The 27088-nt window shown below is 36.9% G+C and overlaps 1 protein-coding gene across 6 annotated transcripts in view; it reads left to right on the top strand.

Annotated features, from left to right (window-relative positions):
• RAPGEF2 (Rap guanine nucleotide exchange factor 2) overlaps positions 1-27088 on the top strand; it is a 262493-nt gene that overhangs the window by 61028 nt on the left and 174377 nt on the right. For 3 of the 6 annotated variants that reach the window (XM_023228369.3, XM_023228352.3, XM_023228389.2), the window contains exons 1-2: positions 3849-3979; positions 26819-26889. In XM_023228369.3, coding sequence (XP_023084137.1) covers positions 3893-3979; positions 26819-26889 — 158 coding nt within the window. In that variant the 5' untranslated portion in view covers positions 3849-3892. Of the gene's footprint in view, positions 1-3848; positions 3980-26818; positions 26890-27088 lie in introns of those variants that run through there. The other 3 variants (XM_023228378.2, XM_023228399.2, XM_023228361.3) reach the window with 2 other exon arrangements.

Here is a 27088-nt window from a genome sequence, read left to right as displayed (position 1 = left end):
CCCTCCTTCCATTTTACAAACAACAAGTTGTAACCTCATATTCCATTGTTAGACACATACGGCTGGACATCACTGTTCTCTTAGGGAAAAGTGTGTGGCTTGAATCTGTATGGAGAAAATTCTTTTATTTTAAGTACATTTAGTGGGATCAACCTGTAGATGTTTTCAAGAAAACTGAGTGTAGTGTTGTTTTTAAGGGACCTCTTGTTGTCCAAGAGGTGTCTTAAAAAGAGTATTTCAGAATCAAGTCTGACCACTGAAAAATTACTCGTATACGTATTACAGCAAATTAAATTTTAGTGACTTTTTCCCAGTATTCAAAATTATAATAACAATTCTGCAACTTGACCTCTTCATTAGAAATGTGGAAGTGATTTAAACTGACAGTATGAACAATAGTGTTCTCAACTCGTATAGCAGCATCCTATTTATAGATGGAGGCAGCTGCATCCTTTTTCTTTATTTAGGAGGAATACTATTGTTCTCAGATCATCAGGTGAATGATCCTGTGGGGAAAATGTGATTGAGCCGATTATAACACAGGTATTATCTCCCTCCAATCAAGCTTTTATTCATCTATAGGAAAAAAGAATGCATTTAAACTCTGATAGCTAAGTATGAAATGTGGTGCTGAATTCATATTAATTGGACACTTACATAGTTGTTTTAGTCTAATGAGATTATTTCATCAAGAAGGTATCTTTGTTCAACATTTCTAGTTGTGCAAAGGCTTTAAATAGTCTGTGATGTATACTATAGACACATATCTATTCACATTTAAAATTGTATTTATTTTATGAATTATACCTTTTACTGATTGATTCTCTCCCATTCTTTCCTATCAATAACTGACAGTTGTGCTTTCATTTAAAATGTTAGTAATATCTGATACTTAGAGAAACCAGGCACTGTGCTTTATATTTTGCCTGTTTTATCGTATTTAATTCTCTCCCAACCCAGTGAAGAATATGTTGTTTTCTCACATTATACAGATGAGGACAGTTGATATACTTTGCCTGAGGTCATACAGCTAGTAAATGTTAGAACCGAAGCTTCAAACCCATCTGTTTCTGATTTTAAATCCTCACCTATAACACATGGATATTGTTGGCAGTGTTGGCACTATGGCTAGAAAGTGTTTGTTTCACTTATTTCAGTAGCAAACTTCAGTAGCAATTTGAAGAAAGTCAACTTCAAACTAACTGTGTTACTTGCACACAGAGCTTAGACCAGAGTGAGGTTATGTATCTTTAACATGATATTCAGTATATCTTTTTCTATAGGTAGCAAACTGTATGGATAAAGGTCTGCTACTTTGTGCCTTAAAGTAACGACTCCAGAAGGAAGTGGGCTTGATTTAAGTGAATTTGTAGTGCGTGCTCTGTTCACATATTCTTGTACATCTTTTTTTTCTCTTCCACAATGAAATTTTTTGAGTATAGTGTAAGAAATCATCTTAAAGTGGAGTGTACTTACCCACATCAGGGTTTGAAAGGTAAATTTTTTTCTATAGCTTTGTCTGTATTACATTTTTAGCCTTCCGTTTGAAACTAATTAGAAATATTAGTGCTCAAGTATCCAAACCTAATTAGAAATTAAAGTTTGTTTTTTTAAAATTTTAGGTGTTGAATTCATAGCTTAAAAAATGCTTCTGATTGAAGATAAGATGGGAATTTACATGGGATAAAAGAAAAAAAGCACCTTAAATGAGGACATTCCCATGTATGATTAAAAAAACATTCTGGATGTAAACATTAAAAAAGGATTTCTGTGTGTCATCCTGAAGATTTTGAGATTCATGTATTAATTTTTTTTCAGAAATTATTCTAAAGGGATTAAAATTGTTAGTAAAATTGAACTTCATAATAATATTTTCTCTGGTATTAGTTTCAGAAAGCCAGTGATTAGAAGAGATGTTAACTGTGTTTGGAGGTACTTTCTTTATGAATAGTTAAATTATATTTTCAAAAGTTTGTATCATAAACAATATGTAGGTTCCCTGTAGGTTTTCTTTTTGCAAAAGTGTTATTTAATTGAAGAAATAATTTAGGCCGGGCACTGTGGCTCATGCCTTTAACGCCAGCACTTTGGGAGGCCGAGGCAGGTGGATTGCCGAGCCCAGGAGTTTGAGACTGGCCTGAGCAACATGGTGAAACCCTGTTTCTACAAAAAAAATACAAAAATTAGCCAGGTGTGGTGACACTTGCCTGTAGTCCCAGCTACTCAGGAGGCTGAGGCAGTCTTTTAAAGCATACATCATAATATTCTGGAGAGAAAAGTCTGCAGAATGCAGCATGCAAACAACAGTAAAGTAAACCATAAATTTTGTTCATTTATATGCTGTCTGTAACATGTTTTTAAGGGTTTGTTAAAAATCTGGAATCCTTGCTGGCTGTGGTAGGTCATGCTTGTAATCCCAGCACTTTGGGAGGTTGAGGTGGGATGTTTCTTAAAGCCAAGAGTTTAATACTCACTTGAGCAATATAGTGAGACTTGTGTTTCTTAAAAAAAAAAAAAAAAAAAAAAAAAAAAAAATTCGCTGGATGTGGTGGCATGTACTTGTAGTCTCAGCTACTTGGGAGACTGAGGCAAGAGAATTGCTTGAGTCCAGGAGTTTAGGGGTTACGTTACGGTGAACTCTGATCACAACACTGCACTCCGGCCTGGATGACAGAGCGAGATCCTGTCTCTCTAAAAAAAAAAAAAAAGTCAGCCGGGCGCGGTGGCTCATACCTGTAATCCCAGCACTTTGGGAGGCCGAGGCGGGCAGATCACGAGGTCAGGAGATCGAGACCATCCTGGCTAACATAGTGGTGAAACCCAATATCTACTAAAAAATACACACACAAAAAATTAGCCAGGCATGGTGGCAGGCTTCTGTAGTCACAGCTACTGGGGAGGCTGAGGCAGGAGAATGGCATGAACCCGGGAGGCGGAGCTTGCAGTGAGCCGAGATCGTGCCACTGCACCTCTAGCCTGGGCAACAGAGCGAGACTCCGTCTCAAAAAAAAAAAAAAAAAAAAAAGTCTGGGAATCTTTATATTGAAAAAATTAATTATTATAATTGTTCTTAGGAAATAATTTTCAACCACCTGGGAAGCATATTCGTAAATCTTTACACTTAAAATTCAGATTTGTTGTATACATTAATAAACCTGGATTATAGAACCTACTTAAATTACATCTGCACAGTATTTGCAGTACATTTGATAGTTTGATAAAACTATCAAAATGGAACCTAAGGGTTTTGCTGGTGTTCTCTCATTTAATGAGGTACCAGGTAATGAAAAGAAGATTCTAGATTATAGCCCTCAGCAACCCTGTGCGTTGAATTTTCAAATGGAATTGATTCTCAGGTTATAAGTAACTTGTCCACAGTTAAAAACCATGCAAGTGGCAGAGGTGTAGATTTTATCTCAGCCTGGCTCCAGAGATCAGTCTCTTACCCACAGTGCCAGCATGCAGGGTATATTAAAGTACACATTTCGGTTGTCTCTTTTGTGGTTCGTTGTAAATTTTTTTTTTCCCATAAGATTACCGAGGGAGGAAGAAATAGGTGAAATGTCAGAGAGTTTAGGCAGTGGGCTATAATCTAGAATCTTCTCTTTGTTACCTGGCACCTCCTCACTCCGAAAAACCTGTTCCAGAAAGGAATTATTTTTGATGATGACTGTGCACCACTTGCTGAGCTTTGTAAAGGGCTTAATTTTTTTTTTTTTTTTTTGTATCATAGTATTCCAGAAAAGGTAGCTAGTAGGTATTTATCCCTACCAAAAGATGGACATGCTTGAGGTAAATGGTTCAATTATAAGAGTGGGGTGGTTTTTCTTGTTCTAATTTTATATACTATTATTTTACCTATTTTACAGATTTGTAAAATGTGGCAATTGCGATGGAATTTTTTCTCTCCAGAACCCCCAATAACATCCTGTTAGTCCCTCACGTAATGAGAGATGATCATGCAGACATTTATTGCAAGGTATAAATGTTGAGTGTTGAATAAGCACTTTGTCTTGATAGAGAATTAGGTGTGGTTATTTGTGGATGCCTACTTTGCTTTTGTGGGGTGGTAAAAAATGGTTGTTTGTACTATTAGAATAAAGCAAATAAGAGGGTTTATAAAAGCTCAGTGAAAATTGAAGAGCATTCTAAATATAAGCTTATATTTTTCATATTGTGTGTTGCACAAAATTAGGCTTATGTGCAAAAACAAAAGATGTGATAAAAATGTTTACTTAAAATGCATAAATGAATAGTGGAACTAAGACATGTCAAGAAAATTTGGTGGTAATCTATGTAAATTTTTTGATAAGCATAAAAATCACTTTTTCTAGTGTATTGGAAGAAAAGTTTTATTTACTGACTCAACACATTTGAACTGAGTTCTTACTATGTGCTAGAGACTGTATCGTTTTAAAAAATGCCAAGAAGGAGTTACTGAAAGATGAAAGAGGATCTGAAAAACAAAGGGATTATTACATCAGTAAAAATCACATCAAGGGTCTGTCTAGATGAGTGTGAAGAAACAGTAGTACATGGATAAAATGAGCAAACTTAGTTGTATCTCACATATCAGGACTATTTGTGAGGTTTCATAAAATATGACTTCAAAGTTTGTTGGGTAGATAATCATAACATGTATCAATGGTACTGGTAGTTTTTTTTGTTTGTTTGTTTTCTTCCTTATTAAACTGGAGAGACAGGAAGGAGAAGGGGAGAGAATATAAGAATGAATTTGGATGAATGAGAGGAGTGAAAACGAAAATACCTGTATTTTGGATTTGAAAATTCTACTGCAGCAGGTAATAATAACCTGGCTTATGGAGTTAGTGTATGTATGTAGCAGTTTGAAAACTGTCTTTGATATCTTTCCCTTTGGTGATTATTAGATATAAATTATCTACATGTGAAATTTTATGGAAATTAGAGATAATAGATATAAAACAATCAGCACAGTGTCTGGCATATAATAGGTAGTTATTGTTGATAGATCATTTATATGAATACATTCATATAACTTGGGTGGCACAATATAATACAATGGTTTAAATAATGGTTTGAAACAGTAAGCTTGAAACTAATACTTTGGTTTGGTAGTTTATATTAGTAAGCTGTTGAAATGTGACATCTCTACAAAAATAATAAATTTAGCCCAATATCAAAATAGTAAACTGACTGCAAGAATCATAAAAATTTAGATGTCCAGCATATTTTGTGACTTAGTTCAGTTTGCTATTTTTGTTTAAGTTTTAAGAAAAATTTAAGAAAAACAAAGTTCAAAATATTGCAAGCACACAGGATGGTATAAAATACAGCAGTGTATTCCTGCTGAAAATCTTTAACGTACTCTGGAAAATCTTTAGTAGTGGAATATTCTCTGCACGTTTAAAAAAAATCTCACACAAAGAGCCTTCTATGTTTCTTAAAGAATTTTTTTTTTTCTTTTTTGGGGAAGGGGAAAAGGTCTGTAGGATAAGTTCATTTAATATGACATCAGTTGAATAAAGCCAGCTGTGAGTAATTATCTCTGATATTTGATTTCCAGCTGTTTTGTTGAACTGTTATGGGCTCTCAAGGTATTTGGATATTAATTAAATGATGACTCATTACAAAGGAGTCTTGTTTTAAATACTACTTTACAAATAGAACATTAAAATATAACAACTGGTAAAAAGTTTTAATCCTTTCTAGAGTAACTATTTTTTCCTACCTGGGTCATTTTCATGTTTATTTTAAAGTCAATACATTTTTTGGGTTTTTTTGTTTGTTTGTTTCTTTTGAGACGGAGTCTCCTTTTGTCACCCAGGCTGGAGTGCAGTGGTGCGATCTCGGCTCATGCTGTTCTCCTGCCTCAGCCTCCTGAGTAACTGGAACTACAGGTGCTCGCCACCATGCCCGGCTAATTTTTTGTATTTTTAGTAGAGATGGGGTTTCACTGTATTAGCCAGGGTGGTCTCCATCTCCTGACCTTGTGATCCGCCCGCCTCGGCCTCCCGAAGTGCTGGGATTACAGGTGTGAGCCACTGCACCCGGCCTAAAGTCAATACATTTGTAACTTGGAGGAAATCATTCAGATCAGATATGTTTTGGTAATAATTTTCTTTAATTATATCTATATCTGTATATCTCTGTATACGTAAATAGAATTAAATGTGTCTTCTCTTCGCTTAAAGGTTTTTGAAGTCAGGTTATCATTAGTGAATAATTCATATCAGGTTGAATATAGAAGCAGGTATTTTCATTTAAGCATGTTGGATGTTGAACATCAGTCAAATTGTGTAAACAGTGGATTTTTTTTTTTTTTTTTTGAGAGAGTGGGTCTCAATCTGTTGACCAGGCTGGAGTACAGCAGCAGGATCACAGTTCACTGTAGTCTTGACTTCCTGGGCTCAAGCAATTCTCCCACCTCAGCCTCCTGAGTAGGGAAGACTATAGGAGTCTACCCCAATTAAATTAGGAGTGTCTACCCCAGCTAATTTGTTTAGTTTTTGTAGGGTTGAGGTCTCCCTGTTTTGCCCAGGCTGGTCTCGAATTTATGGGCTCAGGCAGTCCTCTAGCCTCGGCCTCCCAAAGTGCTGCAATTACAGGCATGAACCACTGTGCCTAGCTAACAATGGGTATTTTGAAAAATGTGAAAAGAAATCACAGAGGATAAAAGAAAGGTATATATATATATATATATATATATATATATATATATATATATAAAGTCATTGAACAATGAAATAAGAAATTAGGAAGTGGGATTAGTCAAATGTGGATTAGTGCTCCAAAGATGTCAGGAAAAGGGGCCGGGAGTGGTGGCTGACACCTATAATCCCAGCACTTTGGGAGGCCGAGGTGGGTGGATCACGAGGTTAGGAGTTTGAAACCAGCCTGGCCAACGTGGTGAAACCCCATCTCTACTAAAAATAGAAAAATTAGCCAGGCGTGGTGGCGGGCACCTGTAGTCCCAGCTACTTGGGAGACTGAGGCAGGAGAATTGCTTGAACCCAGGAGGCGGAGGTTGCAGTGAGCCGAGATTGCGCCACTGCACTCTAGCCTGGCAACAGACAGAGCAAAACTCCATCTCCAAAAAAAAAAAAAAAAAAAAAGTAAGGAAAAGGGCAGAGGCATAAATCAAAACTGAGCAAACCCTCAGGGCTCTGGCAATGAGACAGGGTGTGGTGGAGGCCTGTGGGGTGAGGGGTGAGTGCTTCTAGAGGAAATGTACTGCTTTGCAGATAATAAATATTGATCAGACATGCATTTTTACCTCTGCTGTGGGATTTTAGTCTCATTGCTTTGTTGATCTACTTTGTAGTTAACCTAGAGAAGTTAACACAGCCATTGCTACAGAACTTTCTGCCCCTTGAGTTCCAGAATTCCAGAATCCAGTTTCCTAGGGATTGTGGGGAGTAAAAAGAAGTGTAGGGTATGGTCCCTGTAGAGGAGCAATACAGTCTTTATTGAGTAGTGTCTATATTGTCTTGTTTCCACAGGTATTTCATACATACATTTAAAAAGCTGACAATAAAAATGAACATATGATAACTTCCCTATTTGTGATACATGAGTAAATGCTGATGAGATTAGAGAAGGGGAGAACACGATAGAGTGGTCCAAAAAGGTTTCTCAGAGGATGTGACTTGAGTTGCCCATCAGGATGGATTGGGCAGTGGATGCTGATGTGGGCAAACACTGAAATAGACCTCAGATGCTGCATGATGATGTGCCCGTGTAACAGTTGAAATTTGGTGATCAATGGATGTATTCCGGCAGGGTAGGGCAACCGCCTAAAAAATGACTTGGGGTCCTTTACTTGGTTTATGTTGTACATGGTGGAAGAAGAGAAGACCCCGAAATGACCGTGGGATAGAAATAGAAATGAAAAAAAGAAGTATGACAGGAGACTTAGCAGGATTAAAAAAAAAAAAAAAAAATACACGACTAATTAAATGTGTGAAAAAAACAGAAAATAGTTGCTACAAGTAGCAACTAAGTTGAAAACTCCTACGTGGTTTTCACGGGAATAGCTGGGACACTGGTGTGGGCACCAGAAGTAGAGAAATTTAAATGTTTGGCTGGTTTTTTGGGGGAAATTTAGTGTGGAGTTTAGTTACCATTTGAAATGACGCTTCGGCAGCTTTAAATGGTAACTAATCAGCTGGGAATTGTGGTGGTTTGTAAGAAAAGTCAGAGTCCAGGAGTCAGTTGTAAAGATAGGGTGAGAATAGATGCGATCCTTCATAAGGATCCTTATGAAGAACAATGACCGTTCAAAGACCAGCCCTGGGAGTACCTAACATGGAGAGAGCGCAGAGCCTGGTGCAGCCTGCAGAGCCCATGTCCGGCCAGGGAAGCTCCAAGGCCACACAGCACTGGCTGCCTTCCTGAAGTTTCATACCCTTTCCTTTTGTGATTTTTTTCTTCTTGTGTCAAATTTTAAAAAATGCTTTATTTAATATTGTCTGTCTTACTAGAAAAGACAGTGGTTTTGGCTATTTTATATGCTAGTGTGTTCCTGCCATCTAGAATAGAGCTTGGCACTATTCTTGGCCCAAGAAGAAAAAGGATTTGCTTTAAAGAGATCACTGGTGATCTTGTAGAAACAAATTTCAGTAAATTTAGGGGCAAAGATCAGATTCCCAAAAGTTATATAGTAACTGGATAGTTGAGAAAATGGACAAAAGGAATGTACCTGCATACATTTAATAGCCAGAACTTTACAGTGAATGACCAGTCAACATACACGAGATAAATCCATCCTTAGCCTCCTCTTTTTATTTTTATTTTCCCTCCCTAGTTCTTTGCAAAGGAGGCAGACTGGATGCCGGGTGGCCAGGCCCCACATGTGGTTCAGCACAGCTGGTGATTCTGCCAAGTTGGGTTTCATCCCCAGGAGCATGCAGATTTATTAGTACTTTTTGGCAGAAGACATCACTTTATATTAAATTATTATTGAACTGTCATAAATTTAAATAACTCACTAAAAGATATACTTTGAAAATAACACCTCTTTTCTAATGATAAAAGGACCTGATGCTACATGTAGGATACGGTCGCTTTTCATTATGCATAGCAGGTACTCAGTAACAGTTTGCCAATGGAAGAATGAGAAGTTATAGGTATTTATTATTTTTTATATAATTGCTTTGTAGGTAGCTTGAGGATGAAAGGCTAGAAGACTGTGTGTGATAGGATATAGAAGTTTTGTTATCAGGCAGCAGTGGTAGAGTGGAAGAAAGCATTTGTGAATTGGGGAGTAAGAAAACTTGTCTTCTGACAACTGTGATTCATAATTGAATTTCTATCTTGCATTGTGGCCATTTGTGAGAACCTTTTATCTATTCTAGCAAACTAAGTTTCTTTGAGGGCCAGAGTATATTGTACCAACCTTTGTATCTCCGAGGCAACATCCCAGCACAGTGCTTTGCACAGAGCAAGTATTCCATATCTTGAATTTACCAGTGAACTGCAAATGGAGGGAAAGGATAGCATCTGAACAGATTTTGGATCCCCCTCAACTCCGAATCTATATGGAAATTTGAGACTAAATAGAAGTTGTCATTTGTATTAGGAAAAATATGTGTGTTTAATTAAATACTCTTGATTACATGTCAAATTCTGCTGTTCTCTTCTTTTTAAAAGTTTATTCTAAAAATTGATACATAAAAATTATAGGTATTTAGGTGTACAACGTGATTTGAAATATGCATACATTGTGGAATAGCCAAATTGAGCTAATTAACATATATATTACCTCAACTTATTTTTTGTGGTTAAAACACTAAAAATTTACTTAGTGATTTAAGAATATAATATATTGTTGTAAACTACAGTTACCATGTTGTGCCTTAGATCTCTCAAACTTATTCCTCCTAGCTAATTTTGTATCATTTGATCAAAGTCTCCCCAGCAGTCCCGTCCTCCCCAGCCCCTGGTCACCACTGTGGGAACTCTCTACTCCTGTGAATTCAGCTTCTCTAGATTCTACATATTGATGAAATCACAGGGTATTTGTCTTTGTATGCCTGGCTTATCTCACTTAACATGTCTTCCAGGTTCATCTATATTGTCATAAATGATAGGATTTCTTTCTTTTTTAAGGCTAATATTCTGTTACACATACATACCACACTTTCTTCATCCATCCATTGAGGGACATTTAGGTTGATTCCATATCTCAGCTGTCGTGAATAATGCTGCAGTGAACATGGGAGTGCAGGCATCTCTTCAACATAGTGATTTCACTTCCTTGAATATATAGGCAGTAGTGGGACCTCATGATCATATATGGTAGTCCTATTTTTAATTTTTTTGCAGGAACCTCCATACTCTTTTCCATAATGGATATACTAATTTACACTAATTTACATTCTCATCAGCAGTGAGAATTTCTCTTTTCTTCACATCCTCTTCAATGCTCATCCCCTTTTTTTTTTTTTTTTAAACAGCCGTTCTTACAGGTGTGAGGTTTTATCATTGTGGTTTTAATTTGCATTTCTCAGATGATTAGTGATCTTGAACATGTTTACATATACCTGTTGGCCATTTGTAGTCTTTCGAGAAATGTCTATTCAGTTCCTTTTCCTATTTTTTAATTGGGTTACTTGTGGTTTTTTTTGCTGTCGAGTTGTTTTTCTTATATATTTTGAATATTAACCCCCTATCAGATGTCTGGTTTACACAGTCAGCCCTCCATATACTTAGGTTGTACCTGCAGGTTCAACGAACCATGGATCGAAGATATTTTTTAAAAAACCAATAAACAGGCCGGGTGCGGTGGCTCAAGCCTGTAATCCCAGCACTTTGGGAGGCCGAGACGGGCGGATCACGAGGTCAGGAGATCGAGACCATCCTGGCTAACACGGTGAAACCCCGTCTCTACTAAAAAATACAAAAAACTAGCCGGGCGACGTGGCGGGCGCCTGTAGTCCCAGCTACTTGGGAGGCTGAGGCAGGAGAATGGCGTAAACCCAGGAGGCGGAGCTTGCAGTGAGCTGAGATCCGGCCACTGCACTCCAGCCTGGGCGGCAGAGCAAGACTCCGTCTCAAAAAAAGAAAAAACCAATGAACAATACAACAATAAAAACTAATACAATAAAAAGACAATACAGTATAACAACAACTATTCACATAGTATTTACATGGCATTAGATATGGTAAGTCATCTAGAGATGATTTGAAGTATATGGAAGGATGTGCATAGGCTACATGCAAACCCTGTGCCATTTTATATATGGAAAATCCTCGGGGACGGGTTCTGGAAGCAACCCCTCATGGATACTGAGGGTCGACTTTATTTTCTCCCGTTCTGTAGGTTGTCTCTGTAGCCCAACTGTTTTCCTGGCTATGCAGAAACTTTTTAGTTTGATGTGATCCCATTCATCTATTTTTGATTTTGTTGCCTGTACTTTTGGTGTCATTTCCAGAACATGGTTGCCCAGACCAATGTCATGGAACTTTTCAGATGTTTTCTATTAGTTTTACAGTTCCAGGTCTTACGTTTAAGCCTTTATTTTGAGTTTATTTTGTGTATAGTGTGAATAAGGGTCTAATTTTATTCTTCTGCATGTAGATACCCAGTTTTCTCAACACTATTTATTGAAGAGACTGTTCTTTCCCGCATTGTGCTCTTGCTACCTTTGTTGAGATTCAGTTACTATAAATGGTGGATTTAATTCTAATCTCTCTGTTCTGTTCCCTTGTCTACTTCTTAAGCTGTCTACTATTAGAGTGTTGCATCATTGTATTTTACTTTAAGACCAGAAATTATCTAAGTAAGAAAACAAAAAAGAAAAACTAAAATGCTATTTTGAGTATATTGTAGGAAATCTCTGCAGCCTGACATATTTTGGCAGAAGCCAAAGAGTTACTGATAACCTCCTTCACCCTGAGGCACCCCTCTCCCTTAGATTTTCAAAATTACCTTTAAATTGAACAGCAGTAATGTTCCACATGCCAGTGCTCACAAAAGAAAGTGTCAAGGTCCTGATGATTCACTTTCCAGGTCTTAGATACTGTTATTATTCCTATTTTACGGGTGGAGAGACTGAACCACAGAGAGGTTGAGTGACTTGTTCAGGGATGCCAAGCTGGTAAATGGCAGTCAGATATTGAACTCAGTCAGTGTTGCTCAAGTGACTCATCTTAGCCTAGTGGCCTGGCAAGCAGAGAGTATACAGGGGAATTGCCTGGAAAGGTGCACTCTGATTGCCTGTTCTGTCCACAACATCTTCCTACAGTCTGATTGCCTGTTCTGTCCACAACATCTTCCTACAGCATCGCAAATGAAAAATTTGTGAATTTTTCATTCTATACCAAGGCCCAGAGTTCCACTAGTAGTTTTAGAGATATCTTTAATGTAAAAGGAGTGTCTCTTAAATTTTTTTCTTTTTTAAATCTTTCGTGGGAGAGGGTCAAAACACCTAGAATACTTTTTTTTTCTGCAAAGTTTTGGTAGAGAATAAGAGCTGGAAGTAAAAGGTAAATAATTCTGCAACTTTGCAGTCACCTCATTCAGTTAAGATTGCTTAGGTACATGTCAGAGACAAGTGTCCCAAATTTTTGGATTTTCATCAAGCCAAGACCATTGCCCTTCATACTACCATTCAAGAGTTAGAGCACCAAAATAAGGTAGGCAACTTAAAACATTTCTTCTATTGAGGATATTAGATAAAACAGTGAACTACTAACTAGTAGCAATATAATTTCAAGTAATGACATTATAAGAGAAAAAAAAAGGGAAGGTTACAATCCCATAAATAAAGGAGAATTCTTTAAATGGAATACATTAAGCTTATCAAGGATCTCAACTTGTCCTTACTCTCTTATTTTTCCACACACTAGTGAGAATTCTCTGGTGGATCTACATTTGGAACCTTTTCACTAGACTTCTTTGAAATATTTTACCAAGAAAATATTTTATAGCTTCCTTTTCCTTCTTCCTGTATGGGTCCTGTAGTTCTCAGATGCAGTAGCTGATAGACAAACCCAACCACCTTTTATAACACTGGCTCTGAGGCAACACACGTTTTAAGTTATGCACAAGTATTTTAGGAAATGTGAAGTTGGGAACCATTTTCCTACCTTCCCTATTCATCTTCCGTTCTGATTGTGATGGCTGCTCCGCAGTAATTGACTTCATAGGATGTTCATTCTCACCACCCCAAGGCCTCTTTGCTTCCTTCTGATTTCTGGAGAATCTTGGTAATGATGATGGGAGGGCTTTAGATGTTGGGGATAGGATGTCAGAGTATTGATGTTATGAAGGTAAAGGTCTGTTTATGAATGTGATGGAGTCTGTCATATAAATCAAATGTACACATGTACAATTTTAAGCTGTAATGCATGCATGCTACTTCCTCTTTAAGTGGGGGAGGTAAAGCAGTTATTAGTAGGATAAATAAAGTGAGATTCTTAGCTTCAAGGGAGAATTCAAAACATGTATTGAAAGGTGAGATACTTCAGAAACTATAATTAACTTGCTGTCCCTTCTAGTGGAGCACTTGATTAGAAAATACATATTTTTACATATTTTTAAGTCTCTGGTTCTTCTTTGAAATTCAGTAATGCACATTTTCTGTAACTGCCCTCCTCTGCACCCTTTCCCTAAATGTTTATCTGATTGGATAAACTATTCCTCTTCTCTGCTCCTTCACCTTTTATGGATAGGTCTAAAAGAGATCAATTTTGAACAGACCTAAGATTTCTTTAGCATTTTAACTCATTTCTGACCAATAAAGGTGGAAGGCTTTAATTATATATGTGGAATATTCTCATTTGCTTCTCCTGTCCTCTTGAGAAATAAAAAATTTGAGAATAAGTAGTACTATTGGTGGTTGACTCTTGGTAAAACATTCAAGATGGGAAAAACAGATGTCAAATTATTTTTGTCTTTTGTCCTAGAAAAATGGCTGCAATGAAATTTTCTATATTTAAAACCTACTTCCATTCACAGAGTACTTCCTTTTTGCTAAGAGGCAATAAAGAACTGGTGTCCTCAGTGACCTATTCTGCTTTGCTTTTATTAAGACTGTCTAAATTCTACCACTGTAGGACTGTTGAGATTTGTACAGTGAATGTTCAAAATGAGTGCTGTTGATAGTGCTTCTGGAATTAGGTTGGTATTAGAAACTTGAGGTTTCCTGAGGGTGATTTGTGCAGACTCTAGGGCCCCTTGTTGCAGAGATAGGAGTTCAGTGGAGTGATGTATAGCAGCCCCTGTCTGTCCACCCCCAGCTCAGCAAGATTTCTAGGAGCCAGACTGTATTTGGGAAATGAATTGAACACCAGGCTGAAGGTTTTAACTCTATTGTTAGAGGAGAATTTGGGGGGAAGGTGTTTGGTTGATGTTATTTTTTAATTGAAATCGAAGATAGTTCAGGAATCATTTTATTAGAGAGAGAGTGTGTGTCCGTGCCTCTGTTCTCTATGTGTATATGCAGCTGCTTTACGTTTTTGGTTGTTTTACTTAAATGTTAAATGTAATCATTCACAGCCTGCTAACTTTGATGGAGAAAACCAGTGCAAGTATAGTATGTTAATCTACACATGTAAATTAAAATTTGACTACAAATATTGCCGTCTGAGAGTCTATTAAAATAAGATACTTTTAAAACGAAGGTATCTTTAGTTAAATGTATTTCTGCTGCCTGAGAGATGGGAATTCTGGGAAGCTGTAGGCTTGGTGGTGTAATATATTGTTCTGAAGGGGAAATATTTATACTGACTCTTGAAAACAGGAATTGCGGACTGATCTTGGGCACTTTCTATTTTCTTATTTGTTAACAAAATGAGTTTTTGGTGAAAACTAAACTGTTGCTTCTTCTGATGAAAAATTGTAACTTCACAAATGAAACTTGCTTACAGGATCATTTTCTCCTGGGACATGACAATGAGCATGGTGCTTAGTATGCATTTTAGTTTGCTAAACAAAACACCCATTTAGTAATCATAAAAACTGCCTTTTGGCCTCTGGTGTGACTATATCATTTAACCCTTGTGTTTTCTTCAAATGAGAGATCAACTCTTTGAGAATGCAGATTATAGATGATACTTCATCTGTCCCTTCAAATTTATGAAGTACTTTGTACCTTCTTCAACTCTTGTCCCTTGACACTTGACTGCTCTTGAGCTCCCTGACACCAACTTGAATTAGAAGACGAATGGGATAAAGAGTGTTTTGTTGTAATTTGTAAGTCTGTTTTGTAATTTTTATGGCTAATTAATGAGGTAATTACTAATCACCTTTGTCTCAAGTTTAGGAATTGTTCAAAAACTCAGTTTAAAAAAATGCCTTTTTCAGTGGAAAACACTTGAGGAAATTTTATTTTTGATTGATTTATCTTTTCCTCTAGAAAAGAAACCTGAGGAAGTTTTAGACAAACGGAACAACTTGAGTCTTTATAATTTACCTCTAGAATTCTTCATACAAAGGGGCTTTTTTTTTTTTTTTTTTTTTTGGAGATAGGGTCTTGCTCTGTTGCCCAGACTGAAGTGCATTGGCACATTGATAGCACACTGTAGCCTTAACTTCCCGGGCTCAAGTGATTCTTCTACCCCAGAGCTTCTCCAGTAGCTGGGACCACAGGTGCGCATCGCTATGCCTGGCTAATTTTGTTTTCTTTTTTCTCTATAGAGATGGGGTCTCACTGTGTTTCCCAGGCTGGTTTCAAACTTGGACTCAAGCAAGCCATTTGTGGGATTCCGTGTCTGGCTGCGCTCAGCCATACATGTGTCTTATAAAGTTTAAGCCATATGTGTGTCTTACAATGTTTAAGAATCTGAGACTGGCGAAATATACGAGGGCCTTATCAGCCATGACCAGTAATATCATTATCGGGTTTTCCCAGGCTTTGACGTGAATTTGAATTGAAATCACAGTCCTTGGAGATTGTTTTTCTTTCGAGTGTAAATTAGTAAGGTCAGAAACAGTATTTTGCCTTCATATGATTTAGGGTTAAAGTAATTATTGTAACTCTAAAATAATATATATATATATGTATATATATATGTGTGTATATATATACGTATATATATATTTTTTTTTTTTTGAAAACCATACAGTCTGCTATGGATTTTTTTTTCTTACATTGTTCAAAAGCATGTGATGATGCAACTCTGGGGTATGAGTGATTCGGATGCACAAAGCACCTCAGCATGCTGGTGATCTGACATTTTTGTTTTATTTGCTCTGGTGCTTTACAAAGATGTGGGGAGGCTATTTTAAAATAAACATTTCCCTGCTAAGGATGATAGAAGTTACACAGTTTTAATAGGAGTGCTGATGGACTTGTTCCCCACTTCCTGCCCCTTGTCTTTAGGGACACAAAGAGAAAGGAATCATCATATTTTTTGAGATCATCTTCAGGAATGCTTTAAACCCCTATCTCTGTGTAGAATCGCTTGTGAGACCAGCGACTGCTTTTGGGTTCCAGGGACGGTTGGTCCGGTCTGCCACCTTGTGGTTATTTACAGAATTGTTTCAGCCTGTATAGGTATGAGTTTTCTGAAGCTGTAACACCCAGATTGAAAACGTATTTCCTCCATTTCTTTCTCTCCCTGTTCTCAGGGAGTGCTTAAGGTCGTGCATACCACCACCGCTGCAGGAATGTTGCCCTTTTCTTTCTTTGCACCCGGCACATCCACCGTCCGTTGCTAGATGCAGAGCTGAGAAAGAGATGTAAGAGATGAGTGTCTTTGTTCAAGGTGCTTCTCTGATTGAGGACATAAAATACAAAACTATTAAAGTGACCACATAGAGCACGTGTGAAGGGCCTAATGTGAATGGTCAAGGTGGTAAGAACTTAGAAGCTCAGAAAGGAAGTGTTCACTGCCAGTTTTAAATGGGCTCTTGGAGCAGAGGAGGACAGAAGAGTGTTTGGAGGGACTTTGTGTTAGGCTGGACCCAAAGACTGCTGGTGGTCATGTGGAAAGGGTGCAAAAGGTTGTTGGTGTTTGGGTTTCATTCCAGTGTGGGGAGCCTTGGAACGAGGTGGTTTGAACATGGTGTGCTAGAAACAGTGTTAACAGATAATGTGCTCCGGAGGTAACAGGCACCCTCTGCCCCCACCTCCAACGAAGACAGCATTAACCTTGTTTGGGAAATTTGTGGGTAAAGTTATTAGTCCCTCTCCTGCATGAACTTTAATGTAGTTTGTGAACCTGGCAGAAATACATGCTATACAGTGTTGTACAGGACAAGGTACTGTGGGGTACATTCTGGGAAATACTGCCAAAAAATGTTAAAAAGGATTAACCTGACAATATGCTACTGATGTGTTATGTTGAATTACTTCAATATAACAAGTTTTATTCAAATGATACTTCAGTTGTGTGCATATATTTTAGAAGAAGATATATACAACATTTTAATTTGTTTTCTAATACTATACACAGATGAAAAAATATCCAAGCATCGTGCTAAATTAAATAGATCTTCAAAGACAGTTTCAGTAACTCCAGTGTGACCTGAAACTTGTGGGAAACCTCTTATAATTTTAAACAATTGTAAGAGTGAAGTGTAAATATTGTAAGGAATGTTTTTAAGTCTATAGGTCCAAATGTTAATGGAATGCATGCAGAATTTTTTTTTAACAACTTCATTTTAAGTGTTGTAAAACAGTCTTGAGCTATGGAAGATAAACCTATATTAGAGAGGAAAATACTTTGTTGTCCAGCTCTGCCAGTCTTAAAGAAGTTTCTAGCCAATCTTTCTTGGAAGAAAAATTAAGTGACTGTTTTCAAATTGGAAAATTTCCCCATTCTCCTCTTTCTCGGTCTTAAGGATATGAGATTTCATACCAGTGTCATTTGGAAAGTATATTTATAACAGATGTGATAAAATGTATGTCAGGTACACTTCTCTTTAAACCTAATCTAAAAATCTGGATTTATAAAAGACACAATTTAGGGGCCCTTTATAAGTATTATAAGAATTCATGGCTTTGCAGACGCTGCCACCAAGGAAAGCCCTGTACTACTGGCCATGGTCAACCCTACCATGTTCTTCGACATTGCCGTCGACGGCGAGCCCTTGGGCCGCGTCTCCTTCGAGCTGTTTGCAGACAAGGTTCCAAAGACAGCAGAAAATTTTCGTGCTCTGAGCACTGGAGAGAAAGGATTTGGTTATAAGAGTTCCCGCTTTCACAGAATTATTCCAGGGTTTATGTGTCAGGGTGGTGACTTCACACGCCATAATGGCACTGGTGGCAAGTCCACCTATGGGGAGAAATTTGAAGATGAAAAACTTCATCCTAAAGCATACAGGTCCTGGCATCATGTCCATGGCAAGTGCTGGACCCAACACAAATGGTTCCCAGTTTTTCATCTGCACTGCCAAGACTGAGTGGTTGGATGGCAAGCATGTGGTCTTTGGCAAAGTGAAAGAAGGCATGAATATTGTCGAGGCCATGGAGCGCTTTGGGTCCAGGAATGGCAAGACCAGCAAGAAGATCACCATTGCTGACTGTGGACAACTCGAATAAGTTTGACTTGTGTTTGATCTTAACCACCAGACCATTCCTTCTGTAACTCAGGAGAGCACCCCTCCACCCCATTTGCTCGCAGTATCCTAGAATCTTTGTGCTCTTGCTGCAGTTCCCTTTGGGTTCCATGTTTTCCTTGTTCTCTCCCATGCCTAGCTGGATTACAGAGTTAAGTTTATGATTATGAAATTAAATAACAACAACAACAAAAAGAATTAATTTGACTTTTTTTTGGCATACAGACACATCATAAAAGGATACGTTAATTTGTAAAAATTCTGATATACATAGTAAGTGTCTCAGGAATATTTTAAATTTTATATTCTTAGGATTACTTGTGCTTGCATTCAGATCTCATTGGCAGTAAACTCAATCACCTTTTTTTCCAGGATCTGATTGTGCCATAAAACTATCAGTACTGAAACTATGTGTAATTTCAGCCACACAGCCTAGTTGCATTGATATTATTCACCTTGTTTTGCAAATATGGTCTCACTAACAAACCCAGGATCACACACTTAGGGAGTGCTGGGGATCAGGATTTGAACTCTGCCCCATCTGACTCCAAAGCTTGTATTCCTTTTATTACGTCTCTCTCCTTCTTAGGATAGCTCTTTTGTATGTTTTAGTGTAGAAGTATTTGAGATCTCCTAAATAAAACACTGCAACTTAACCATACCATATCCACTTAACCATACTGTATCAGTAAACATAATGAAACTTGCAGAACTTCCCCTTTTCTGCCCCTCCCCCATTTGGGTATAGACGTGAATTTGAGCATTGGATAATCTAGCTTTTAACCCCCTTATTAATCATGTTCAAGATGTAGCTGTCCAATTCATTGCTAGTGATGTTTTGCCCAAAAGGATAAATTTCATTTTATCTTTCCAAGTTCCTCTCTCTGATAGATCCACAAGGAAGAATATGTTGGCATCAGGACAGTTCTTATCCAGTGACTAGTGTTGCTTTAAGCAAGATGCTCCTTTCTCTTCCTCCTTACGTTTAAGTTCGTAGACATTTACCACTTAGGCCTCAACCTCCCCAGGCCTGCTAATTATGACACAGTCTTGGCCTCAGTTTCCTTGACCATTAAGATAGGCTTTTTAAAGGAATCAATCCAGTTCCAAATACAGTTAAATATGTAGCTTCATATATGAAACAAAACCCCTTTTAAAGGAAAAAGATAACGCCTTTTTTCTCATGGTGCAGTGTAACATAATCCTCCCACCCCATTTTTTTTTTTTTGTTGTGTCCAAGCAGCAAAGAGTCTATACAGGATAGGAGGGATCACACCAGCATATGGTATGGGCAGTCAGTTGGGAGAGGAGGTGGAGAAATAGTAATCTGCTCTCAGTTCTCCAAAAATCATATTAAGACATACTGTAGATTGTTAGCGAGATCTTAATGCTGCAAACAAATGAAATTAAAAGCTAGTTGTAAGTGAATTGTAAGTTTGCTATGAAGCCAGTTATGTATTCTGAATGAGTCTCTTAGGAGAAATTAGAGAGCCCAGGATGTGGGGTACTCTCCCTCTGACTTCTTTCCCATTAGCATGTATTATGTTTTTTTTTTTCTTTTTGAGACGGAGCCTTGCTCTGTCACCCAGGCTTGAGTGCAGCGGTGTGATTTCGGCTCACTGCAGCCTCCACCTCCCAGATTCAAGCGATTCTCCTGCCTCAGCCCCCCAAGTAGCTGGGCTTACAGGTGCACACTACCACGCCTGGCTAGTTTTTGTATTTTTAGTAGAGACAGGGATTTCTCCATGTTAGCCAGGCTGGTCTTGGGCTCCTGACCTCTGGCAATTCACCCGTCTCTGCTTCCCAAAGTGCTGGGATTACATGCGTGAGCCACCACGCCTGACCTAGCATGTATTATGTTAACAGACTTTGAGCAAGAGGATTGACTTTGGATAGGTTGTGAACAGTCACTCTCCTAAAGTACTTAAAGGATGCTTTTGGGTTTTGAATCTGGTTTACATTTGGGACAAAAAAAGGGAGTCTGTTTTTCATGGGAAAGCTTTATTCCAATTGGTCTGTCAATATCTTTGTCCACTGTGCTACTATGGTTTTATAACCTCAGTCTACTTTCAAGTAGCATCTATTTTTGAAAAAAGGATGTCCTTCCTAGGGTAAAACGAAAGGCTTATTGTTCTAAAAAATGCTGCTTCCTGGTTAGAGCAACATGTTCCTGTTTGTGCTCAATGACTAGAGAATTTTGGGGAAAAAATAGCTTACTTTTTTTTTTTTTTTTTTTTTTTAGAGTCCTTTAAAATAGTAATAGTCATGTGAATTTCATTTGTCTTAGGAAGTGCAGTTGGGAAGGTTAGAAATTGTTCAGTTTGTGTGTCATAGTTTTTTGACCAAAATGGACGTTGAGATACTCTAGGTAATTTAACATTTCAGCATGTTTTTTTTTCTGTAGTTGTTGGTTGAAATGTCCTTCTATGAATGTTTCTTGTTTGCATAGAGAAAAGAAGATTCTAAAAGTGAAACTCCCTGAAGGCCATACATTTCTTTGTGCATCTTAATAAGAGAAAAGTCTTGCTCTGTGATGTACAGCCATTGGTTTTCACTGACGGTTGCACATTTCAGGTTGGTTTGAGGAGCGGGACTTCTCAGCACCCCATTCTTACTCACTTGCCTTTTTGTTTTTTTGCTGGTAGAGGCAATTCCATGCCAACTAATTATTTTAATAAAAGCCAACAACTAAGGGGAAATAAAGGTTGAAACTTCTGTGTGAGAAGTGAAGGAGGAGAAATAGGAGTGACCACTACGGGCAGGAAAGGAGTGGGGGTAGCTCCTGGGCAGGGCAGAGCTGGATTGTTTTGCAGTGGCCTTTCATGCCCCAAATCTCCTCCCTTACACTCCTGGTAGATTTCATTTCTCTTGGTTGTGCTGCCTGAAATCTCATACCACTTGGAGATTTGTTTGGACTATGGAAGTACAAATGCCGACAGACAGTTCTTGTACAAGTTTTAAGGGTTCCTACTGATTGTGTTCAGATTGCCTGCCTTTAATTCTTAGACCAGGGCATAGTGAGCTGATATGGGGCTTGGGTAATGTGAGGTCTCTTGACACTTAGTGAGAAGGTAGAAAAAGTTGATAGGCACACATTGCCTTTCATTTCAAATCTTCCTGTTTCAAGACATTGCTTAGTCCTGCTTGCTTTTAGGAAAGGACAAGAAAACTTGTTTTCCTTTTTGCTTTTTGTTGTTTATGCGATCTATGGTAACTAATATTTGGCTGCTGACCTCCTGATTTAAGAAAAGCTTAAACACAGATTCCTCCTTCCTTCGGTTTGTGTGTCTTTTGCTTATCTCTAGTCAACTTTCTTTCATTTTTCAGGGTCTGAGAGCAGAGATTTCTTGATATCTTTGCCATAATTTCTCTGTTTTTTCCTACATACCAAAATCCACATTGGTCAAGTTCATATTACGTAGTGAAACATTACTTATATGTTGCCTGCCATTCCTGTTAATATAACTAAGAAGTCTCAAGTTTACATGGTGTCTATCTGTAAAGCCCTCTAATTGTGTCTATAACAGCGGAATCATGTAGTCTTTTCCCCCAGTTCATAGGCTGCTTGTGGCACAGACCATTTAAAACAAGTTTAAAACAAGTTTCTTGTGGGATGATGTACTGTAAGAGCAACAGAAGAAACTCTGAATGTAATTGAATTCATTTAAGAAGTTTATAGTCTGGTTTGATATATAAAATACAAAACGAAGCAGTTACTACACAAGGTTTTCTGGTTGTATATTGCTTGAATAATGACACATTCGAAAGTACCCCCTAAAAATCATGATTATATGAGATATGAATGTTTTATTTATGCAGGTACATATAGACAGAAAAACTGCTTTTTAAGTCTGTTCATGCAGTAAGGTGTAATGTCTGTCTCCTAGGTTTATGGTACAGGCTCAGGAACGACTCCCTGATTCGTTCATTTATGTCAGTGAATTGTAGGTGATAATATTCCATTCTTTACATTTTTATTAACTAATCAACAATCTTATTTAATTTGTATGTTATAATTAAGATAAATAATGGTTATTATTCAAAGTATACATTCATACTCAAAATTGTTAAATCCATGTATATCACACTAACATAATGTGTGTGACATAATTTGTATAAGAGCATGGCCCTTATACAACTATGAAACTCCATAATGTCGAAAAGCAACAGATTAATAAAGTGCTACTTGATCAGTGAGCTAGCTTTTTATCTTTGATTTTTCTTGGGTTAGTTGAAGTAGAAACTTGATTATTTCAAGGTCTTTTGTTCTGTTTTAAGGCCTTAAGGCTGTTCTTTGATTCTGTCTGGAGGCTTCCAAATTCTTGCTTCTACTGTGTTTCTTAGACTTTGCCGCCCTTTCCAGAAATAGCTTTTAAAAATTTTATTTCTTTCTAATACTTTTCCAAATACACTTTTTTGATCAGGGTGAATTTGTTTATTCTTGATGGTTAAATGAATGCAAATAGTCTTTTTGCTTAGATAAAATCAGTTTTAGGCCTTGGGCAGATGATAACAAGTTGACAGGTAATTTAGTGAAAACAATGTAAGACTTTAATATTAGAGTCAGAATATAAGCTCCTCAGAAATGGGAAGACAGTCTTTTTTTTCTTGAGGTGGAGTCTCGCTCTGTTGCCAGGCTGGAGTGCAGTGGCACAATCTCAGCCTACTGCAATCTCCGCCTCCCGGGTTCAAGCAATTCCCCTGCCTCAGCCTCCTGAGTAGCTGGGAACTACAGGCGCGCATCACCACGCCTGGCTAATTTTTTGTATTTTTAGTAGACACACGATTTCACCATGTTGGCCAGAATGATCTTGAACTCCTGACCTCAGGTCGTCCACCTGCCTTGGCTTCCCAAAGTGGTGGGATTACAGGTGTGAGCCACCATGCCTGGCCGGGAAGACAGTCATTCTGTACTATTTGATGACTTCAAGTAACATACAAATTCATAATATTTAAACTAGAATGGTGAACTTTAGGATTATCCAGAAGGATCTTTTATTACAAATGTTTCATTAGGACATTTTTATTGGCTTTCCTTGAATGCAAATAGAACATTATGATTGGAGCCTGATTGTTTTTCTAAAGAAGGGGTTTATTAGATTTAGGAATGTACACTTCGTTAACTGGATAGAGGAAACAATTTTGTTTTAGTTTTCTTATTGGTATTGAACTTATGGGACCTATTTTTACATTTCAGTCTTTAAATAGCTTTTAAAAGGCTTCTTGGAAATTATTTATCAGAGTATAAATGGATAAAATTAGAGGCCATCATTTTATTTGAAAGTTGTCTGTATGAGGCTGACATTTTAAGTTTCTAATATTGATAAATTTTAAATTGGAATGACTTAAAATTATAAATCATGTCTTAACATACCATAACATTGTTTTAAGGACTAAAATACTCTAAAATATTTTAGACTGAAAAGCTTCCTAGTATTTTCTTTTCTTCTTGTTTTTTTTTTTTTTTTTGGAGACACAGTCTCACTCTTGCCCAGGCAGGAGTGCAGTGGTGCAATCTCGCTCACTGCAACCTCCTTCTCCTGGGTTCAAGGGATTCTTTTGCCTTAGCCTCCTGAGTAGCTGGGATTACAGGCATATGCCACCACACCCTGCAAATTTTTGTATTTTCAGTAGAGATGGGGTTTCACCATGTTAGCCAGGCTGGTCTCGAACTCCTAACCTCAAATAGTCTGTGTACCTCGGCTTCCCAAAATACTGGGATTACAGGCGTGAGCCACCATGCCCGGCCTTAGTACTTTCTTTAAAAGGTTTCTAATTCCTTATCTAGTTATTCTGTGAATTGTCATCTATGTCCTTATGTAAGATTCAGTTTCTCACACGGTTCTAATTGTTCCTAAGTGTTCTCAGCCTACAAAAAGTTTTTTTTTCTTAATTAAAAGGATTAAAATTTAACTAAGAGAGTATGGTCTGTATACTGAAAAGTACAGAAACAATGTTAAAAGAAATCACAGAAGACCTAAATAAATGTATAGACATCACATGTTATGGATCAGGAGACTTGAATTTTTAAGATGGCAATACTACTCGAATTGGTCTGCGGATTCAGTGCAACCCTACTAAAATCCCAGCTGGCTCATTTGCATATACTGACAAGCTAATCAAAAAAATTAGGATTGAAAATGCAAGGCACCTGAAAGAGCCAGTAAAACCTGTTGTTGAAGGGTAGAACAAGGCTGGAACACTCACAATTCGCAGTTTCAAAACTTAACTACCAAAGCTGTCTACTCCAGACAGCGTGGTACAGGCATAAGGATAGACAAACCAGTGGAATAGAATTGAGAGTCCAGAAATTAAACCCTTTTATTTATGGTCAATTGATTTTTCAGTAAGCATACCATTACAGTTCAATGTAGTAAAGAATAGTCTTTTCAACAGAGGGTTCCAGGACAACTGATATGCACATGTGATAATAATGTTGGACCCCTACTTCACAGTGTATACGAAAATTAAAATGGATCATAGGCCTAAATGTAAGAGCTAAAACCATGCAACTTTTAGAAGAAAATATAGTAATAAATCATTGGGATCTTGGATTAGGTAATGGTTTCTTAAATATTACTCAAAAAGCTCATGCAACAAAAGAAAATAAATTGAACTTCAAAATTAAAATTGTGTGCTTCAAAGGACACCATCAAGAAAGTAAAAAAGATGGTCCATGGAATGGGAGAACATATTTACAAATTATACATTTGAATAAGGACCTTCTATCCAGAATGTATAAAGGACTCTTACAATTTAATGATAAAAAGGCAGATAAACCAATTAAAATATGAACAAAGAATTTGAATAGACACTTATCCAAGAATTTATATAAATGGACAAAAAAGCAGGTGAAAAGATGCTCAACATCCTTAATCATTGGGGAAATGCAAATCAATACTATTACACACTTAGTAAGATGACTAAAATAAAAAGAGAGACAATAACAAGTGTTGGTAAGGATGTAGAGAGCTTGGAATCCTCATACATTGCCTATGGGATTATAAAATGGTTACAGTGACATAGGAAAGCAGCTTGGCAGGTCCTTAAAGAGTCAAACACAGAGTTATAATGTGAATCAGCAGGTTCACTCATAGGTGAAACTATGAGCCAAAAAGAGGGAAGATCATAAATGTCTATCAATTGATAAACAGGCAAACAAAATGTAGTATATATCTACAATGAAATAATATTTGGCAATAAAAAGAAAAGTACTGATATATGCTAAAACATGGATGAACCTTGAAAACATTGTGCTAAGTGAAAGAAGCTGTCCCCAAAGATCATATATTCCACTGTGGAATTTCACTTACACGAAATGTCTGGAATAGGCAAACCTATAGAAACAGAAAGTAGTTTAGTAGTTGTCAGGAGCTTGGAGTAAGGGGGAATGGAGAATTACTGCTAATGAGTATGGAGTTGTTTTTTGGGGATGGTGAACATGTTCTAAAATTAGTGATGATGGATTGTACAACGAAACCACTGAATTGTTCACTCTAAAAGGATACGTTTTATAGTATGTGAATTATTAGTAAATAAAACTGTTAACACTTTGAAAAGGAGAGGATTATTTTACAAATTTCTTAGATTTGTTGTAGATTTTGTCTAAGGTTTCAGAAAGGAGTAAATATCCCTCATATTCTTGATGTCAGAAACTATGTGTAATCCTAGACTCCTAGATATTATTAGAGTCTTAAAATACTAACTCCTTTCTGGCTTGTCACATATGAATATAAACAGGACTTTGAATTTTTACCTCTTCTGAACTTTCATAAATAAATTTGAGTCATTTTTTTTCCCTATTTACTGCAATGTGATCTGGAAAAACAAGGCATGTTTTCTTTTTTAAAAGAAAATATTTAAACTTAAATATCTCTATAAGATGTAATTTTGGTAAGAATTGAAAAAAATTGAATTTATATCAATTTTTAAGTGTGACCAGTTAATAACAAGCATTCATTTTATATTAACTAAGAAAATAATTTAACTATGGTATTGACAAATGTACTTTGAAGTTAAAACTTTGTACTTGCTACTTTAATGTAAAAGACAGAAACAGGTGATAAAAAACGATTTATGAGGAATTTATTTTTATAAGTTTGTCATTTTATTTTATATTTTAGTAGGTTTTGTGCATATCCTGGAATCAGTTGTAATGGACAACATTTGTACAATTGAGCTTTTAATAATGTTTATTTTTAATGTCTTAAGAAAATATGTATTTTTTAAAAAGCTATCCATAGTTTAATTCAGTTTGTAGATATAGTGACTTATTTTAGAAACCCCCTTTCCTGACAAGTCTAATAATTTCTATCCTTTTCTTTGACACAGGATCTGGAAATAGTATATTCCTATTTACATGGTATGGAAGCCTTGTCAAACTTGAGGGAGCATCAACTTAGGTATGTCATTTTAATATTAAGTTAATCATAGAATGCTGAAAATTTGAAGCATGTAACAATTGAACATTTTAATTTTTTACTTTTATTATTCTTGACACAATAATTGTATATATTTATGGGGTACATTGATATTTTAATATATGTATACAATGTGTTGTGATCAAATGAGGATTATTAGCATGTCCTTCACTTCAAACAT

The sequence above is a fragment of the Piliocolobus tephrosceles genome, chromosome 3, assembly GCF_002776525.5.
Source record: "Piliocolobus tephrosceles isolate RC106 chromosome 3, ASM277652v3, whole genome shotgun sequence".
Lineage (NCBI taxonomy): Eukaryota > Metazoa > Chordata > Mammalia > Primates > Cercopithecidae > Piliocolobus > Piliocolobus tephrosceles.
The sequence above is the reverse complement of the archived record's forward strand: the minus strand, read 5'-3'. Positions and strand labels throughout refer to the sequence as shown.